At 47.6% G+C, this 21,334-nt stretch overlaps 1 protein-coding gene across 1 annotated transcript in view; it reads left to right on the top strand.

Moving 5' to 3' along the window:
* The window catches only part of FAM171A1 (family with sequence similarity 171 member A1), a 55,903-nt gene that overhangs the window by 15,153 nt on the left and 19,416 nt on the right, over window positions 1-21,334 (top strand). The window contains exons 3-4 of the mRNA XM_002926628.4: window positions 6,906-7,064; window positions 11,591-11,767. Coding sequence (XP_002926674.1) covers window positions 6,906-7,064; window positions 11,591-11,767 — 336 coding nt within the window. The remainder of the gene's footprint in view (window positions 1-6,905; window positions 7,065-11,590; window positions 11,768-21,334) is intronic.

The following is a 21,334-nucleotide window of genomic DNA, read 5'->3' as shown; positions in this document are numbered from 1 at the left end:
AGGGAAGGAAAAATAAAATAAGATAAAAACAGAGAGGGAGGCAAACCATAAGAGACTCTTAACTATAGGAAGCAAACTGTCGGTTGCTGGAGGGGAGGTGGTGGGGGATGGGGTAACTGGGTGATGGGCATTAGGGAGGGTTCTTGACGGAATGAGCACTGGGCGTTCTATGAACTGACGAATCACTAAATTCTACCTTGAAACTGATATTACACTATATGTTAACTAAATTGAATTAATATTAATAATAATAATAATAAGATACCACGAAGCTGCCTGGCTGCTCAGGGGGGCACTGTCAGCACCCACTGCCTTTGGTCCCCAGGGCTGCGCTATAAGCCACGCTCACCTCACNGGTCCCCAGGGCTGCGCTGTAAGCCACGCTCACCTCACCACGCCCACCTCATCCACACCGCGCTGAGCACCAGCCACCACCGTGCCCCTCCTCTTAGCAATGACCTCACCATGTTTCACCGAGAGGAAAGGCCCCCAGGGGAGGATGGCTTGGTGGCTTCTCTCTGGCCTTGTGATGTGCCTGCTGTGGTCCCTCCGCCACCGTGAGCACCTTCTCTCGCAGGTCGTCCCACCCCTTATCTCCTCCTCAGGCCTCCGTCCGTCGTTCTCCTCTAGCTCTCCCTCAGCTCCCGAAACAGCAGTCTGCCATTCCAGGAAAAGCCCCTTCATAATCCCCTTCCTCCTTCATGTTCCATTCCCATGTCCATCCCTTCCCAAACCGGAGAAGTCTGCCCTCCCCTGTTGCTCCTCTCGGTTTTCCTTTGCCTCACGCTGTTTTGGAAATTACCCTCACAGAGCTCCACGGAGCTCGAGTGGCCGCTGCGGGGCCTCCTTCCGGGCCCTGGTCACCCCGGGTCTGGGCTGGGCTGCAGAGACCCAGGTGTCCTCCTGAAGGATCGATTCTCACTCCTCAGCTCCTTGCGCCTCTGGCCTCTTCTTGCTCTTTCTTCCCTGCCTTCCTGTCTGCCTCCAGCTACCTCTTCAGTTTCCATCCCGAAGCCGCCATCTTTACTGGGCCTTCCGTTGTTTCTCACGTGAACCCCATTATGACAGCCTCCTGGCCAACTTCTAGCCCCTCCGCCTCTCCACCGGCCACCAGAGCTGGGTGAGAGCAAACGCGATCTTTTCCCTCCCATCCCAGGAACCCCGCAGATGCTCCTGCAGGCCCACGCAGCCTGCACCTGGCTCCTGGGGTCCCCCGCCCTCCCCAGCCTCCCCCCTCAGTCTGGTCCTGCTTCCAGGTGTGCGCTCCCTTCCACACCCCCCCCAAACCGCCTCCAGACATGAGTCACGGATGCCACCCATGGAGCTCTCTCTGAGTTTCCTCTGTGCTTTTTCGCATAGATCTCTTATTTTGACACTTAAAACACTGTGGTAATTAAGCCATTCCCATGAAGCCTTCTGTCCTCCTTTTCATCTTCCCATATCCAGTACCCCTTGCACAGGAGACTCGGTACATGTCTGGATGACTGTGAGATTTCTCAGAGCGTGTTGTGCAGTTGTTCCCAGTCTGGGAAAGTTTTGTCCCCTAGGGACATTGGGTGATGTCTGGTGACTTTTTTGGTTGTCACAACTTAGGAGCTGCTACGGGCATCTGGCGGATAGAAGCCAAAGATGCTGTCAGACATGCAGAGCACAGGCACCCCAGCCCCCCCGCCCCCAACAAAGAATTACCTGGCCTGAAATGTCAGTAGTGCTGAGATTGAGGAATCCTGACCTAGTCAGAAGTAAGACAGATCACTATTTGGACCTAGTGAGCGGCCCAACATAGTTCATCTTTACATGCAATTCTGTAAATATTGTTGAGCACCAGTTGTGTGTGGGACACGATGCAATGTGTTTTATAGGACACCTGCTTTCAAAGAGCTTCCATCTAAAACAGGAGGGGAGATGGGAAATTAACGTTCACCCTGCACCGATCATGTACCCGGAGGCACTGCCAGGCATCATACATGCGTGCTCTGATCTAGCCTCACAGTAACCGTATTACGAGACCGGCGTGATTCATACCTGTTTTAAAGATAAAGAACCTCAAACCCGAAGTCACTCAAGTAGAAGATGGTAGAAGAAGGGTTTAAATGTAGAGCTGATTGATTCCACTGATCCATGTTCTCGTCTCATGGTGCCTCTGATTAGGGAGATGTTTCCAAATAAACATAATATAGGGCACAGCAAAATCCATGCTGGAGGGGCGCCTGGGTGGCTCAGTCAGTGAAGCGTCTGCCTTCGGCTCAGGTCGTGATCCCCCTCGTGTCGGGCTCCCCGCTGACCGGGGAATCTGCTTCTCCCTTTCCCTCTGCCCCTCCCCACCGCTTGTGCTCTCTCTCTCTCTCAAATAAATAAAATCTTTAAAAAAAAATTCCACGCTGGAGAAAGATATATATAGCATTTAGAGGTTGGGGTGGGATCAAGGACGTCTCCATAGAAGAGGTGGCATTTAAGACACATCTTGGATGATGTGTATGATGTGCGGACAGAGACTGCAGGGAAAAGGCACGAACTCATGAGTGGAAGCACAGAGCTGTGCAGTCCTGCTTGGCCAGAGGATGAGAGGTAGGTGTGGTGTCCTACGAGGGGAAACAGGAGTTAGGATCGAAAGAATTCCTTTCTGCCTCTTACTAACAGAATGACTGTGGACAGGTCATTAACCTGTCTGGGCTTCTGGTTCTTCACTCATAAAGAGGAGAGGGTTCTCTCTTCACAGGATTGTTGTAAATATTAAGTGAAATAATATGTATATAAGAGCTTTGTAGGGGCACCTGGGTGGCTGAGTTCGTTAAGCATCTGACTCTTGGTTTCAGCTCGGGTTATGATGTCGGGGTTGTGGGATTGAGCCCCGCTGAGCGCAGAGTCTGCTTGTCCCTCTCCCTCTCCTCCTGCTGTTCTCTTTCTCTCTCTCATAAATAAAATCTTAAAAAAAAAAAAAAAGAACTGTAAATTCTAAAGTACTGAACTGCACCTCCCCCATATAGTACGGGAATTGTAGTAGTTTGGGTGTCTGTGCTGGTCTGTAATTGTCACCGCCATCATTGTTTGCTAAGTGGTGGTGATCCATTGAAGGTCTCTGAGCAGAGAAGGAATGTGACCAGAGTGACTTTAGAAAAGTCAGTGCGTCAGTAGATGGAGTGGCAAAGGGGTAAGGCTGGAGCACGGTTAAGGCAAGGAGTAATGCAGGGTGGTGTAGGGTGGAGGCAGAAAAGGAGAAGATGATCCTAGAAATGTTGATGGGAGGAGATTGGCCAGTCCTGACAGTAAGTGGATGCACAGAAAAATCAAAAGGGAAAATGACAGTGGGCTGGGAGCAAAGCTGGATATTGAGCAGAACGGAGGTGCGGTGAAGTGGGAGACAAAGTAGGGGATGGTGTTGGAGTGCCTGTGGGGTATCCAGGTGGAGGTGTCCGGAAGGCAGAGGAAATACAGACATGGGGCTCGGAGGAGCATCGCGATGGACAGGAAGGCCACCGTGGAGGGGAGTCAATAAGGTAAGAGCTTAGAAACAGTGGAGGCCACTGAAGGCAGCCCCTTAGGAACTGGTTCATCCATTGGTGGGAGGAGAAAAAACATACTTGCAGAGGAAAAAGCCAGCTGACTCGAGAGACCAGCATGCGGGACTGTGAATGCCAAGCAGGGTGGGGGCGGTGAACAGTGTTGACCATTGTGAAGTGGTCAGTGAGGAGGAAGGCGGAGAAATAGTCACGGGTTTGCAGATTATACAGTCACCCTTTGACATTTCCGAGGGCGGTGTGTGTTGTGGGTAAAAGCCAGATCATTGGGGGTTGGGTGGAAGGAAAGGAGGCATTCCCTTATGTGGATAACAGCGTTAAAGTCATGTTTTGGTGTTACTTTTCTAGATGAGGAAGAAATAGGTATGTTTGTTGGTTGAGGAGGAAAAGCCTGTAGAGAAAGATGATTGACAAAGGCAAGAAGAGTTCGTTGGGTCAAGTCTTGCAGCATCACAAGCAGAAGTTAGGGTAGAGGCTTGGTTGACCCTGGAGGAGAGCAGGGACAGCAGGCACAAGAGAAGAGGGAAGAAAGACATGGTGAAGTACAGAGACAGGAGGTGGGTGGCCCCAGTGATTTCAGAAACAGAGGGCCCGAACATCTGGGGATGGGGTTGGAGCCCTGAGTCTGAGAGGAACAGAGAAAATTTGAGAACCCGCTGTTGTGGGGAATGTGGGAGAGGCATCCAGAAAAGACCTACCCAGTCCTGTCCCCTTGGTCCTCCCATTCCCAGCCAATCACACCCTGTCCTGGAATTGCGGAAATCCAGCAGCGCTGATAGAGGAAGATTGGGGTGAGGCCATGACCACTCCCCCAGCCCCACACAGACACTTTGGATTTCATTTACCCCGAGGCCTAGAGTAGCTTCGACCCTTCCATTACTCCTCAGATGGTTCTTTGGTCATTTCGGCAGGCAGAGAGTGGTCTTGCCGTTGCTCTGTGTCTGGGAGTATGTTTGGTCCCTCAGCAAACAGGGATCCATGTCGTGCTGGTCACAGAGTGTGTCCCATCTCCTGGACAGGCTGAGTCCCCTGCTAGTTAACTTGCCCTGGGCATCTCCCCTCTGTGCCCCCCACCCACCAGCCACCACAGATAGACCCCAGATGTCTGGCTCGTGACCAAGTTCTCCTGCACAAAAAAGGAAGGGGAGGCAGCAGAGGGAGGGCAGAGCACGGGTGGGGAGGGGAGAGAGACACATCTCCCACGGAAATGCATGACATGCCAGAGAACAAGAGAAGGCTGCGTGTCTGTTAGAGAGAGAGGTGAGGGAGAGAGGGAAGGAGGAACAGCCAGTGGCCCCTGAGAGCCAGGGGGCAGCTGGTCTGGGGTCTCCAAGTTCCAGGCCAGTCCCCATGAGGGGGTTAGTGTGATTCCCTGTTCACCTGTCAGCAGCTGCCCTTTTCCTGAGACCTGGAAGGTGGGACGTATCCCACCCTGTTCTGCCTCAACCCTCATGAGGACAAATCCCTCTTTGTCCTATCCCAGCATAGACGCTCTGCTTCTTGTTAGCAAGTTCTTGGTTTCCCCCACTGTGTGTAACCCAGGCGGGCACCAGCAGCATTGTTCAGATTGAAGAACAGTAGAGAAGGGGAAGTAAGTTCTTGGAAAGTTCACTATCACTAACAACAATAATAGGATCAGGGAGGGAATAATGTTAATGTCGTTGGGGGTGAAAAAGAAAAAGTTGGCTCTGACTTTCCATCTCCGAGTGCAGCAAGGACGACAGAGAAGCAGACTGCTCCTGCCGGGCGTGGGGCGCTCCTGGGGGGCTTGAGGTGTTCGGACTCTGTGCAGACCAAGCAGGTAGCGGGAGGAAGACATCAGTGTTCTGTGACCTCAAAGGAAAAGACCAGGCTGAGCAGAGCTGGGCGTGAACAGAGGCAGATACTTGGATGCTAGTGCATCACCATGGGTTGTTTTTGGGGGAGAGAGAAGCAATGGTGGTTTGAGACAGGACCGCATATTCATCCAGTTAGTTTCAGGGGAGGTGACAGAAGGCAGATAGGAGTCATGACTTTGGGCATCTGGCTCCCAGGGGCCCGACAGTGGGGCCTGTGTTTCAAGGAGCGGAGAACCAGTCGTCTGAGAACTCTAACCGGTGATTTTTGGGTGGCGTGGGGGGCATCCGACTCTCGGTCACCTCGGAGGTACACACTCCAGCCCGCCTACCCCACACCTCACGTCCGTTGGGCTTCTGCGGCCTCACTTGTAGGAGGAGAAATGTGGACTCTGATATCTTTGAGCTCTAAAACTCCCTTCTCCTAGAACCCTTTTGGAGTTTCTGATCCAGGGTTAAAAGGAACCCTGGGGGTAGGCATAAAGACCATGGGCTCCTGCCTGGCCCAGCTGTGGTGCCAGACAGCCACAGACCGGGGGCAGGGAGCCCCCAACCGACCGCAGGGGAAACAGCAGGCCACGGGCAGGATGTGCCGTGACCAGAACGCCAGGGCGGGTCATTGCTTTTGAGGAACCGCTATTTAATCCACAGAAGTGTGTAAATGCCACAACTTCCACTTCTATTAATTGGTGTCTTCAGGATGTTTTTGCTGGGTTTGCGCAAAATGACTTAGCACCTTGATGTCTTGTGACTGTCGCCATAGCATTAGGGAAAAACAGGTTGGGGTTCTGCAGTCAAAACAACATCTGTAGCCCACGCTGCAGACGATATCTCGGGGGGAACTGTCTGAAGGGGCCCACCCCGTCCTTCTGCACATAGGAGCTGTGTGTGACAAAGGGAGCATTTCCACCTCCTTTCAAGGGCCTGATCCTCAAATGCACAACATAATTGGTGACAAGTAGGGTGCACCCCACCGCAGAGACTGGGTGCCACATGGCAGCCTCTGCTGAAGCAAAAGGGTTCATTACTGTGGGGCTCTTGTTTGGAATTCTTGTGCAGGCTGCACGTTGAATTCCCTTGCTCGGCTTCCATTTGGTCTGTAGAGGTAAACCAGATTTTACCAGAAGATTAAGGAGGTGTCCGTAACCGTCTCAAAGGGTATCGCTTGCTTTGTTTACGGAAAGCGATGAATCAAACCGTCATCTACTCCTTTCACCGATGTGGACTTCCTTTCCCAAAATGTTACCCCCCCCCTCCATGGGGAATGCTGGGCAGTGAAAAGCTTGCTCCCAAATAGGACTTGGAAAGCTTTTTGTTAAAAAGCTAAATAACATCCTGTGTCAAAACAAATGTGACAATGGGCTATTATTTCTATCCCCATAATAGCATGTTGTCACATCTTTGTGCCCTGCACCGCCTGTGGGGGATGGGCGGAGATGTGGGGACGAGGGGGAGGGGGCGGGGGAGGCGGGCTGAAACGTGGAGAAGCGCTTCCTGGTTGCCTCAGATTTACTGCTCCTCCGGGAGGTAACTCAGAAGTTCATTTGTGCAGGTGCCCGGCCACAGCCTCGAGTTCACTTCCAGAGGAGGGCCCTGCGGCTGCCTGAGAACACCAGCTACAGCGACCTGACGGCCTTCCTCACGGCCGCCAGCTCCCCGTCCGAGGTGGACAGTTTTCCTTATTTGCGAGGACTGGATGGAAATGGCACAGGTAATTGGAGTCTGTTCTCTTCTCAGCTGGGGCTTCTGTGTTTGGATTTTTGGATGTGGCTGGAAGAGTTAGACTAACCGGAAGAACTAGAGCCGTGAAGTTCAAGTGCGTGGGAACGGTGTTAGTTAGGGATTCCCGTCTACACGACTGTGGAAGTACATTTGAGTGCGTTTGTCTCCTTCAGCCATCCTGCCTGACGTACCTTCGGAGCTCCCCTTTGGTAGGCTAAATAGATTTAATTCAGAGAAGTGCTTTTAACTGAAGTTGGGGTTTTTTCCCCCAAGTATAAGGCTCACTGCCCCTTGCACCACTTGCCCCTGGAGTTGGTTTGGTGGAGCGCTGGCGTGGCTGCCCTCCCCCTCCCACCCACGGGTCACAGCGGGGAGGGGAAAGGGGCAGTGGCTCTGATGCAGAGAGTGGGGACAACGGGGGATGTCATTTCTGGGAATCAGAAGCATTTAGGAGCGGGAGCCTCTGCTCTCTACCATCTGTGCCCACCCAGCATTTTCCCACATCTTTCCATCCTCTGCGCTGTTCTCTCTGCCTTGACTTGTCAAACAGTGGTCAGGCTTTGATGTTGATTTGAATCCAGACCTCTAAGTCCGCTCCGTCCGTGTCACCCTAGACTGGCCTGACGCATAGAGCTAAAAACGCAGAGAAACTAAAAACCAGCAGCCAGAAAATATGTAATAATTCCTTATCAGTAAAAAGACTGGCTTGCAGCCAGCAATGCACTCGGCACTCACGTGGCCCCCAGTCCTAGGGACTGGAGAGTGGCAGATGCTGAGGTCCTGAGTCATTTCTTATCTCCCCTCTTCTTTTCCTGACACTTTGGACTAGTCACAACACAAACCTGAAAACCAGAGGCTGTTCTGGGTTAAATCCCACTAGGTGAGGAGGTGATACGTTTTCCCAGAAATGCTTTTATTGACTGTCCCTGACTTGTTTAGCACTTGGATCTTTCTGAAAAAGCTATTACACCTGCAGCATCTGATCCGTTTTGTGGAATGCTGACAAATTTCTGGTGACCGATCAAGGTGACCTGGTGATTTGTTACTCACTTTTTGTCCATCTGTGGCACCTGCTTTCAGAAATGGCTCTTCTTCCTTCAATATTTGCATGATGAAGATGCAGTTAAGACATCAGTCATTGGCCGTCAGGTAAAACGGCACGGTAGCCACTTTAAGTAAACATTATTGGGGGAAATGTTGACTTTTACTTTAAGTGTACAGGCCGAGGAGGAAAGTAGTATTTCAGGGAACACGGAAAAGTACAATTTCAGACCATCATGCAACCCCCAGCCAGTCTCCCCAACAAATGGAGCACAGTCACAATACCCTAACTTGAAGGGACAACCTCATTCCCCAGAGCTCATTAATTTTTCTGTGCCCCACTTCCAAGAGCTCTTGAATAAATTATGAAATCTGAGATGATGGGGAAGGGAGAAGAACACAGAGACATAGAACTATTGATTTTAGAGGGGTTTGTTTTATTTTAAAATCACTCTGTTATTTCAGAAGGAAGAAAGGAGGTCTTTAGAAGGTCACATGCAACTTATTTTCCACTGAAATAACTGACAGCTAATGTGGGAAGAGGAATCAGACCTTACTTGAGCACTGCCAGGAAAGGCGGCCACCCCTGGGCATGTTGGCTCACACCCGTGAGGGCGTTGGGAGCATGGGCTCTGCTTAGCACCCCGACATCTCATCAGCCCGGTGCCTGTCTCCAGTTTCACATGGTGCATAGCCTCTCTTCCCCACCACCCAACACTTGCTCACCTGCCTCCTGTTTTGTAAGATGCATCTAGGAGATCTCAACTTTGCACAAGGGCCTGGCCCACACATACCTGTGTGAGACAGCAGGTCATAACTAGAGTCCGGTAAAGGTGAATGGAGGCCACGACTAGGATTGGAAAGGGCTCTGAAGGCTGGTTTCCTCGAAGTGTTCTTGGTTGTGCCCAGTTCAGAGGGAGTTTCCAGAGTTGTAAATAGAACAACTCAGCCAGATGGAGATTTGGCCCACTTTCTCATTTGTTCACCTGCGTCCACCTGCTCCATAGTTTCCTGGTGTCACCCCCACACAGGCCGGAGACACTACATCTTCAGAGCATCACGCTCCCCACTCTGGTTGCTAAGAAAGCACAAAAGCACACAACCATCCTCTGACATTCTCAAGGGGTTTTCAAGAAATGACTTCTGCTAGTCACTCCAGGAAGACAGAGAGGAGTCCGTAAAATGACTGACGTCCAGCAAAGCTGGTAACAAAAGGCAAAGCCAAACAGACCCTATAAGCTCTCTGAGCAAAACCCCTCATGTTGCAAGGGACGGGTCAGAGGCCTCCTAATCTTGGCCCAGTGGTGCTGCCCCCTCACCCTGCTTCCTTTGCCCGACACCTGTCTTTATTCGGACATAACAGGAGCCTGGTCATGTCAGGATGAAACAAGAGGGAAAGACCTCATTATATACAGAACTCAGGGCTCTGTGTAGAGTTGCAGTTTTAGAACAGGGCTGGAAGGGAAACAATTGAGCCCTTCGAAGTATAACTTGTTCCAGAATAAAGAGAGTGGGAGGGTGAAGGGAGAATGCTTTGGAAGGCATAGAGTAGGAGTGGGCATTTAGCGGGGCACTGAGAAAGAGAAAAGAAGCCTCGAGAAAGCAGGTATAACTGCTGCTGTGTCTCCTAACAGAGCTTTTAAAAGAACATTAAATCACGTGAACCTAATGCATATTGCTTCAAATCAAGATGCCCTTTTCTGCAATGCTGTACTTACTTCTAACTGTTTATAGCTGAGTCTGTTTTCTTTCCATAGGCTCATAGGAAAGAATCTAGTTCAGATAATGCAGATAAGAAAAACAAATCCCCAAGGAGTGAAGTAACTTCCCCGAGGCCACATATGTAGCTAGCGGGTGTATTTGGTACTGGAACCCTGGCTGCCTGGGCCAGGAAATGTGCAAAAAAAATAGGAAGGGAGAATTGCTGAGTGGGGATGAGGACGCAGAGCTAAGTGGGAGGCAAAGAAGAATGATGAGTCTGGAATGCTTTCCTAGTCTACCTGCTGCTTCCCTCTGCAGACCTCCTGCTTCAGGTTTGCTGAAAGCAGCAGCACCACCCAGTTGAGAACGTTCTGTCCGAGTTGTTTATACAAAGTCTAGTGACTTACTGAATTTCTCTTGGTTTTCAGTTCTGTCTCATCCAGAGAGTCTGACAGAACCTAGAGAGGGACACTGTAGGCCTGGCTTGATTTCTGTGTCCCCTTTGGGCAGTTGGCATGTTTAGGTCTCAAGCCAGAAGATATTTTGAGCAGAAATCTGGTAAATTCTGGGTTTGGGTTTTCTTTACCCTCAAGTGAAATGGCCAGACTGAAAGATTTCGGAACTTGAACCTGTGATTCCAACGTGGACCTTTTGATGAAATTCCCATTATCATGCCTTTTCCTTCAATGACAGAGATGGGTATAAATTGTAAAAGATAGTGCTGTCATGCCCTACATATAAATTGCTCTACGAAGGGTTTAGCTATAACTTGTGTTGAAACTCTAAAATTCACTTAGATTTGTTTTAAATTGTTTACATCTAGTCCTAAGTGGAGGTTCGCATTAGCTCAGCTAGTTGATGGGTAGGTAAGTATCTAAGTAGCTTAATAAGAAATCCTATAGATTATGGTCTAATGGAGCTTACATTTTTTTATCACCGTGCTTTTGTCATTGTGCTCAAGATTTAAAATTATAACAGAAAACATTTTGTGTGATATTATGTTTCACTGGAGAAAAATTGTCCTAAAATGGATTACTTAAGTATATAAATATAATATCGCTGTCATAAGCATTCCCTGATTTATCTATGAAGTAGGCAGTCATTAAAGCATCAGCTCAGATAAAAGGCCTCTAATGTAGAATAATTGGGATATTAAATTCCTTTTAAACAGATCAAAATAACAATGGCAACTAAAATAACTCATAAATATTTCAAGTCCCAAGTTTTCAGTAGTGTACTTTTAGTAGAAGTAAGTTAGGATTTTGAAGCACTCCTTGAAAAAAAAATTCCTTTTTTTTTTTTTTTTTTTTTAAGCAGTCTCTAATGCAAAACATTTGGTTTCACAGTGGAGCTCTGCCAAGTAATTAACACGTGTATGGGGCTGACTTTGTCTAGGAGTTGATTTCAGGGATTCCTACACATCCCCTCCTTTCACGTTATGGAGGAGTCTTTTCCGTTGGAGGCCCCTTTTTGAAAGCAGAGCACTGTAGTGTAGTTGGAGTTGGCAGACCTGAGCTTAGATCCCAGACAGGCCACCCAGCCCTTGGGGCCATCTCCCATTACTACCCTCTGTGAGCCTGTGTCTTTTATGTGTAAAATGTGGATTTGCCTGCCTTACAAAGGTGCGGTGAGGATTTTACAAATGGAAAGTGCTTATTACAGTCCCTGGCATGTAGGAGGTGCGACACTCAGTGAACGGTAGATGCAGACGGTGGCATGAGCCCCGCGTAGATCCCTTTTGCCCGTGTGATGGAGAATCCCTCTTACTTCCAGGAAACAGCACCAGGTACGACCTGACCCCAGTCACGGCCGTCAGCGTCCACTTGCTCAGCAGCGATGGAACGCCGGTGCTGGTGGATGGTCCCATTTATGTCACCGTGCCCCTGGCCACACAGAGCAATCTGAGGCACAATGCCTATGTCGCGGCGTGGCGGTTTGACCAGAAGCTGGGTAAGCAAGACTCCTGTGATTGGCTAGCAGGTGACTTCATGACGGTTCGATTTTCCTTTTAAGAAGCCCATGCAAGTCCGCTTTCCTTGAAGGTACTGAACGCTGCTGCTCACAGCGCGTTGTGTGGTTTCTGGCTGGTGAGGCTCCCACCGTGGGCCATGCAGGGATGCTCCGGGGAGGGTTCTCTTGTTTTTGTTTTTGTTGTGCATTTAAGCTAACTCACTTGAGTCTTTAAAGGTTATTAGAGCTCAGATCAGCTCCCCTCATCTTTAGCCTTTTACTGTTTAGGTTCTAGCATCTCTCTTGGTCATGTGGTTTTTAAGTTTGGTGAAAAAGGAAAAACGTTGCCAACAACATCCCAGGAGAGAAACTAAAATGACCCCTAATCCCTCCCACCTAGAGAAAACCGCTCACCATATTTTGCATTATGTCCTTCAGTCGTTTCACCATGCACACATGTGTTAGTAATCTGTTGCTGCACAACGAATTGTCCTAAGACTCAGCAGCTTTCAGTAACAGTGAGCATTGCTTAGCTCACATTTCTGGAGGGTCAGGGGTCCAGGCACAACCTAGCCGGGTGGTTTCTGGGTCAGGTCCTCCAGCAAGGTTGCCGTCAGGCTGCCAGCCAGGGCTGTGTTCGTCTCAGGGCCAGGCAGGGGCTGGCGACCAATGCCACAGGGCTGTTGCAGACCCCAGCTCCTCAGTAGCTGTTGGCTGGAGGCTCCCATTCCTTGCCTGGGGGTCCCTCCATAGGGCTGCTCACAACGTGGCAGCTTGCTTTCACTGGAGCAAATGACCCAAGAGAAAAAAATAAAATACAGAAGCACAGGTGGGCAATATGGAAGTCATAGTCTTTTACAACCTAGTGTCAAAGTGACACACCGTCACTTCTTTCCAGATGCTGTTGGTCACAGGGCCCAGCGTGGGTACAGGGTGGGGTGGACTGCACAGGAATGTGAACACCAGCAGGTGGGGATCCCTGGGGCCATCTTAGAAAGGCTGCCTTCTGCAAAATATATTTTTAACAGGAATGGGATTATATGCTCTGTACCGTTCTGTGTCTTGCCTTTAAAAATCACTTGCATATCATAAACATCTTTACATAGCATCAGCTGTGAGTCTGCAATGTCAAAATTAATAATTGTGTAGTATTTCATTATGACAATGTGTCATAATTTGGTTGCTCTGTGCCCTATAATTAGAGAAAACATTACTATTCTAACCAGTGCTGTGATGAATAATCTTTGTAGCTAAATCTTTAAGCATGGCCATGGTTGTTTCCTTAGGATAAAATTTTAGAGGAAGTGATACTGCTGGATTAAAAATGTATGAAATTCTAAAGCTTTTAATAGATCTTTCCAGATTGTTCTCTAGGAAGTTTTATACCTGATGCTCATCACAAAAATATGGGCTCACATGCTTATGCACTTAGATTTTCCTATCATCTTCATTCTTATACCCCTTCGGTACCCTGTCCCTTGAAAGTCAAGCTTGAAAATACCAGTTTTCAGATGTCCTCACCCAGAACTTTAAAGTGTCAGACCATGCATAAAGATTATTGGGAGATGTTTGATGTCAAATGTATTTTCAAAGATAGCTAATTCCATGAGCAGTCAAATCATAGTTCTGGGAATTTATATTTGAAAAGAAATGCCTGTTGGATATTCAGGGTTTGGTAGGGTTTTGTTTTGGGTTTTTTTTGTTTTGTTTTGCTTCATTTTGCTTTCCAAACAATTACTAACAGAAGCCATAATCGTTTGTGTGGAATTCACTGATTTTACTAAAAACGTACTAAACTTGACGTTGACGGATGGACGGTGCCACTGCATTAACATATTCTGCACTGAGATAGACAGGCTACCAGTGACGTGTGTTCTCGACGACTTAGGACATAAGGAGCCCAGCAGCTCCCAGAAGAAGACAGATTGAGAGGGATGTGACTGGGAGAGTCTCAGAAGAACACAGGAGAAAGTAGGAAGGAGAAGGGAGACAGCTTGCATTTTGTATCCTGAAAACCTGGGACTGCTCCTTGTAAAGCCGTAAGTCCCACCTTGGGTAAATCCCCGGGCCTGTTTTCTCATTCATATAAGACGTGCGGTTTGTCGAGGCTCTTAGTCCCTTGTATATTCTGCTTCTCTTCCTTTGACCTCCTGGTTGGCCCCAAATGTGCCCAAGTCAGTACTTTGGAGCAGCAGCATGGCATGTGGTTTAGACCAGGGGGCCTGGGGGCACAGTGGATTGGAATTCTGGCTCTGCTACCCACTGGCTGTGTGGACCCAGGCAAGTTACTTAACCTCTCTGTGCCAGTTTCCTCAACTGTGAAATGGCGATGATAATAATACCTAATATTGTTACAAACAGTGTATTAGACAAAGTTCTCCAGAGAAACAGAACCAATAGGGTGTGTGGGGGGGTGGGTGGGTGTGTGGGGGTGTGTATATAAATATACACACAAACGAGGAAAGAGATATATTTTAAGGAATTGGCTTATACATTTGTGAAAGCTGGCAAGTCCATAATCTGCAGGGTCAGCCAGCAGACTGGAGACCCAGATAGGAGCTGATGCTATAGTTTGAGCCCAAAGGTAGTCTGCTGGCAGAATTCCCTTTTCCTTGGGGGAGGTCAGTCTTTTTTCTTACCACCTTCAACTGACTAGATGAGGCCCACCCACATTATAAAGAATAATCTACTTTACTAAGCCTACTGATTTATATGTTAATCTCATTTAAAAATACCTTCCCAGCAACATGCATACGTGTTTGACCAAATTATCTGGGGACCACGGCCTAGCCAAGTCAACACAAAAAATTAACCTCTCCAAGGAGAATAAGAATGGTTGTGAGAGGCTTAGTAGAGCGCCTAGTGCAGAGAAAGGACATCTTTAGAGTTTATAAACTAAACAGAAGTCTCCCCATCCTGTAGAAGGCTTTCACGAACTGTGCCCTCCCAACCACTTTCCCAGATTCCTCTTAGCCCAGACCTCTTGAGGGGTTGCTCTCCACGTGCTGCTTCCATTTCTCGGCCCACTGTGATCCTACTCCTGTCACCCACTCTTTGGAAACATGTGTCCCAGAGCTCGCCAGCAGCTGCACAACTCTGAACGCAGGTGACCTCCTCATCCACTTCGATGTCTCTGCGGCGTTTGGAGGTCTTCCTTCCTTCGTGAAGGGCCCTCCTCTGTTGGCTCTCTGACTCAGTGTCCCCCTGGGTCCTTCTTGTCTGCTGGCCGCTGCCCTCTGCCCAGCTGCTAACTTCCCTTCTATCAGTTGCTGGGGCATCTCACCGCTTCCCTCACTTCCACGGCCCCCCGTGCACCCAGGTCCTCATCTCTGCTGTGTTTCTGACCTTCCAGGAGACATCAGTTTATGGATGTGCCATCAAGTCAGGTCCAACATGCCTAAAATTGAGGCTCCTCCACTCCTCTCGCTCCAGCATCCAGACCTCTTCGTGTTCCCTCTCTTGGTTAAGGGTGTCGCCTACCAGACCATCAGAGTAGAAACCTTAGAGTTATCATCACTGTATTCTTTGGCTTCACCTCCCCACCTGCAGCCACCGCTGGTCCCATCAGATCAGCGTTTCTCAAGCTTCCCCTCTCCCCTCCTCCTCTCCGTTACCTCTGCCTTGGTTCAGACTCTTCCCTCTTTTCTGGCCAATTCCGGCATCTGTCTGAGCACCTTCCACCTCTCCTTTCCTCCACTAGGTCTTCTGTATTACTATGTAGGTTGTCTTTCCAAAGCACAGACCACTTTCCCACATGAGATTGTCCCCAAGCTCCTCATGGTGATGCAGTCCGCGCTTCTCACGCCCACAGATGCCTTCAGAGCCTGCCCTGCCTATCACTCTGCCTCATTTCAAGCAAACACTGTCTTCTGCACACCCACCATTGCTACCGCACCAACGGTGTGCCCTTCCCCTTCCCTGGCTTGTGAAGATGTCCCCATCGCTTGTCCCATTATGTGAGCGGGCTCTCTCTTTCTCCATCCCCTAAACAGTAATGTAGCCCCTCTTGCTTACACTGTACATATTACAGTGATACTAGAAATACCTACGGGCAGGGCCTTGCAGTTTCTTAGCTATCAGGGCAGTTGACATATTATGAGATAACATTTGTACTTAAGAGGACTAGCTACATGGAAGACGGTCCTATGCATTCGTAGAGAGAGAGATGTGTGTACTGTGATCACGGTGGTGCTTGTGAGGGAGACTGGAGGAATCGGAACTGGGGGAGATGACAACAGGGTGTCGGAAGCAGAGACTCAAGTGACGTCCTTGGAACGTGGAGGAGGGGTCGACAAGCCAAGGAACACGGGTGGCCACAAGCAGCTAAAAAAGGCAAGGCAACAGATTTTCCCGAGAGCCTCCAGAAGGAATCAAGCCTGCTGACACCTTGACTTCGGCTCAGCGGAACTGACTTCAGACCTCTGACTTCCACAACTGGAAGAGAATACAGTTGGGTTGTTTTAAGCCCCTAAGCCCATGGTCATTTATTACAGAAGCATCAGGAAATTAACACAGTACACAAGTCAGTGAAAACAAACGCACGTTGTTAGGAAGCCTCTGAAATGTAAGTTACCCGATTCTTTATCTCTTCTCTGGAAATAACCCCACGGCATGGAGCCTTTGCCATTGGGAACCTTCCTTGTGTCCATGATCTACTTTCATTTAAATGGTCTTTTTAACCTAGCGTCTACTGCAAGGAATTTAACTGCCAACTCCTGGCTATCACAGCTTGTATGTGTACACAGAAAAGCCAACGTTTGGATAGTCATTCAAAAATAATCAAATGAATTAAAGTATGTTTTCTGAAAACTTTAAGATTGATGGACAATTCAAAGAAACCTTATGTTCTTTAATTTCCTAAACTCAATAGAAGCCTACCTATTTCATAAGGTTGGGGGGTTTTGTTTTTTTTACTGTTTTTTTCTTTATTATTAAGGTTCTTATTTTGTCTTATTTAATCAATAATATCATATTTAAGTAGAAATTAAGTTTTCTTGGTTAAATAAAAAGTTCCAAGACAGTATTATCAGATCAGGAAAAAAGTAGGAACACGTCTTAAGCATAAAACACAACTTACTAATTAGCAGCTATTTATGATTAATTCAAACACATTAATCACTTCAAGCCGTTTTAACACTTTAAATTATGTGCATTTAAGGTAAATGAAAGTAATTGTAGTTCCAAACTGTTTAACAGCCAGATACAGCAATCTCTGAATCCGTTAAGAATTGTTCACCTAAATCAGGGTGGGCAAACTACAACAATGCTAAGAATGGTGTTTACATTTTTAAATGATTGAAGAAAGAATCAAAAGAAGAAGAGTATCTCATAGCACATGAAAATTATATGAAATTCAAAGGTAAGCACCCCTGAATAAAATTTCATTGAATATTGTGGACTGAATGTTTGTATCCTCCTCCCTAAAGTTCATATGTTGAAATCCTAACCCCCCCCATGTGTTTGGAGCTGGGGCCTTTGGGGGGTAATGAAGGTGGAGCCCTCAGGAATGGGATTAGTGTCCTTTAAAAGAGACCCCAGAGAGCTCCCTCACCCCTTCCACCATGGGAGGACACAGCAAGAAGTTGCCATCTGTGAACTAGGAAGTGGGATTTCATGAGACACTGATTCCGACAGCACCTTGATCTTGGACTTCCCAGCATCCAGAACGTGAGCAATGAATATCTGTAATTCATAAGCCACCTAGTACATTATTTTTTTATAGCAACCCTAAGGGACTAAGACACTGGAACCCAACCATACCCATTTGTGTATGGTCTGCATGAGTGCTATCTCATTACACCCATGGGGTTGAGTGGTTGAGACAGAGACCGGATGTTCCCACAAACTGAAAATACTTACTATATGACCTCATACAGAAAAATGTGATCCTTGATCTAAAAGGCATTCAACAGGGAAGCTCTTACCATTCTAGTATTAGAATGTAGATTCTAGGGACGCCTGAGTGGCTCAGTCGGTTAAGCCTGCCTTTGGCTCAGGTCATGATCCCAGGGTGGTGGCATCGAGCCCCGAGTCGCGTTGGGCTCCCTACTCAGCAGGGACCCTGCTTCTCCCTCTCCCTCTGCTCCTCCCCCTGCTTGTGATCGTGTGCACTCTCTCTCTCTCTCCAACAAATAAATAAATAAAATCGTTAAAAAAAAAAGAAGAAGAAGAATGTAGATTCTACGCTCATGGCCTGCAGGGCCGAAGTGGGGGTGCGTGGCGGCCACAGTCCATACTCCTGCCATCCGGGTCTCCCCTCTAGCATTTTGCCGGGAGTGAGCATTGGTGCTCAGACTGATGACATCTTTGTTATAGGGCAGGACTTCAAACTCTGTAAAGAAGATGAAATTGCTTTTAGTTCCATGGGACTTTTATTTGAAAAATAAATCCACATTTTAACACCCGCTCAAATACCGCAGTCCATGACTACCAGATAACCGAAAGTTTACTCTTAGGAAGAGGGACCTAGAGGTGCTCCCTTTCAGACACCATTAGAGTGGAGTCAGTATTTGTTGCTGCCATTTATCACTCTTGTCTCCTCCTCCTCCTCCTTTTTCTTTTTAATGGCTACAGTTGTCTTTTTTTTTTCTTTTGGAACAAGCGAAAAATTTTCCATTATGCAAATTAGCTTCTCCATCCTTCACCACATGTTCACTATCTTGGAACATAAGTAAAGCTGGGTTTTGTTTCATATGTCACAGCAGTTTGAGGTGGCTCATTGTTATATGCACTGTCCATAAAAAGGATTTTTTTTTTAAGAAGTTCAGCTTGCATATACTAGAATTCAGACCGTTGCTGCATTTGCGTGCAGCGCTGACGCCGTCGTGTTAAAATGCCACTTGGTTGGTCCTGCAAGGAAGGACTCTGTGTAGTGAGCACAAGTCTCCCTTTGGAGGAATTAGCGGATTTTGAACTTCCGATCTTCTAATGGCCCTCTTTTGCAAATTAGAACAATGCCAGTGTGTTGTGGGGGGGGGGGGGGGGTGGCTATTGTGGACGTGCACACGTCCTCATCAGTCACATGCGGGGCTGCAATTTGTCTTTTGAAGGAAGCAGTTTTCCTTCCTGGACTGGCACACGAGGTTTTGTTGGTGTGCCAACGAGGTTTTGTTGGTCATGGTGAATACATCGTAGCCGAGGCTTTCTGGGCAGTCAGGGATGATTGTCAGCGTGCTTTTACAGGCATTTGCTCTCTTGCCTAGAACTGGGACAGCAGATGGCTGTCCGAAGTTCCGGGTTGTCAGACTGTGATCTGACTTGCTGCCCTGGGGAATGGTCACTTCTGAACATGCAAACCAGGTCAGTGGTTTGGATTTAAAGTGACCGAGTGACATTGGCAAAGACATCAACCTTTCGGTTCCTGGATGTGATGGGTTTCTGCTGTTTAATGATCACTTGGGTTACTGGATTTGAATACTCTCCTTCTAACGAGATGACAGAAATACAAGCATCTTCTAAGTGGAGCTACATTGTAGAATCCAGTTTTAACTGCTTTCCCAAAACACAGCCTGCAGAGTGTGTGTGGGTTGCTATAGAAATGGCAGTTCCTGAACCACGTCTTATCATGCATGTATGGTGCCGTGTAGCAGCACTCAGGACCCCCACTCATAGCTGGCCTGGAGGGGATCGGTCTCGGCTTCAGATGCTGAACGTTATTGCTGGTGCTGTGCTCTCTGACTTTAGTTCGTTTAGGTAAGTCACAGCCAGCCTGCCCTTGCTTGGAAATGGAGCTTGATTCAAAATATAGATCTGGATGCTTTTTTCCATTTCATTGTTTTTTGGGGAGGAGGAAGGGATGGGAGTTCTTGTAGCACCAAATTATGTTTGGAACCAGCAAAAAATGAACATAGTATCACTGCCTTATCTTTTTCTCTATCCTGAGCCACACATCAGGAGGGAAGGTGACATATTGAATACTGAGCTATAGAGACTGAATTACAAGGATGAACTATATTACACGGGCTGGACAAAAGTTAGAACAAAGGAAGGGAGTTCATGTCTCTAGCAATTAAGTGCGTATTTACGTGTGTGATATTAATTTTAGAACCGTACATACCATCATTTATTTTTTTTTCAAAAAGAATAGACTCCGTAGTTAAGAGTACTACAAAGAAGGAAGCAGACTTACCTAATCTGAAGTGTGATGTCAGTAGGTCCGTAAGAAATACGGTATGAAATAGGTCTAATCCTAGCGAAGGCTGTTTCTTGGAAACAAAGAAAGAACTCTCAGGAAAGGAGTCTCCACTTTCCCAGATGTTAAAATTGCCCAGAAAAGTCTATTCAGGCTTCTGTTGGATATGTCGGAGAAACCAACGTAATTTACCTGCAAAGAAAGCTGACTGAAATGATGTAAAGGACAAAAAGGAACACCGGAGGGAGGGACAGGACTTATTTGGGTAAATGGCGGTATTCGGTGGAACTCTGGCTGACCAGAAATCTCAGCTGCCACGTGGCCAACAAACCGGCATGGTTTCGAGACACAGAGTGGCATCTTTTTGCCACGACAGACCACAAGCATCACCGCGGCGACGCACTGCCCCTGTTGTCCGAGGGGAGTGCGTTCAGGCCAAGGAGCGCGAGCACCGCCCATGGGAGACCGGATGCACGGTGATCTCAGAACATGGATATTTGTTTTTCAGTTGTTGCCTAGCAACTAAAAAAAAAACATTCTTGTGATATCAGTCCATTCCTAGGAATTGTTAAGCCTTTTGTGTTTGTAGCCGACCCTCCACCCCCCCACTCCCGGCCAGCCCTGAAATGAAAATTTTCAGAGAATGCCATCACGTTAGCTACATTGTAGTTGTGATTCGGGGCCATTTTTGTTTTGAAACCTTATTCTTACAGACTTCATCTTCTCAAAGTGTCGCTGTATACAGAACTAGAACTTCCCGTGCTGGAGTTTAACTGAAACCGTTTTTGGCGAGCTTTACAAATGACCATTGCCCACTTTGAGGCCTTGGAGTCTGTATAGATCAGAATGTTCCTCCTGAAAGGAGATGTGTCTTACTGTCAACTCTTAACTCCCACTTACGGGATATTCATGTTGTGAATTTTCTGTGGCAAGTTTGTGGCCTCCTGCCGGCACCTGGAATCCTCCAAGCCCCCTTGCTTTGCCCGCATTTTAAGCGTTGTGTCTAACATTGCTCGTTCTAATGTCAGCCTGGGTGAAAAATAGGAAGGGTGAAGCTGCCATAATTTACTTTAAAACCAAACCATTTTAAAATGTCTTCTGTTTTCAGTTCTCTCCACTGAAATGGATAAAGAGATATTTTTAATAGAATTTGTACTGATAGTATAGCATTTAGCAGGAGTCTATAAAATATAAGGTGTGAAGCCTATTGATAGAGGCAGCTTGGACTTGGACACTGGCTCCTCCTAGTAACAAACTAGGTTATTAGTTGTGTGATGTTGAGCAAGTCCCTTAATCTCCCTGAGCCATAAAATGGAACAGTGCCTTGCACTCAATAAAGAGCCCTATGCATGTCAGCCATCATTATTTTAATCATCACTACTATTACGGAGCCCATATTCAGCTTCTGCGGTTTGGGGGAAGCATGATGTAAGAAA

Source organism: Ailuropoda melanoleuca, chromosome 15, assembly GCF_002007445.2.
Source record: "Ailuropoda melanoleuca isolate Jingjing chromosome 15, ASM200744v2, whole genome shotgun sequence".
In the NCBI taxonomy this organism is placed as follows: Eukaryota; Metazoa; Chordata; class Mammalia; order Carnivora; family Ursidae; genus Ailuropoda; species Ailuropoda melanoleuca.
The sequence above is the reverse complement of the archived record's forward strand: the minus strand, read 5'-3'. Positions and strand labels throughout refer to the sequence as shown.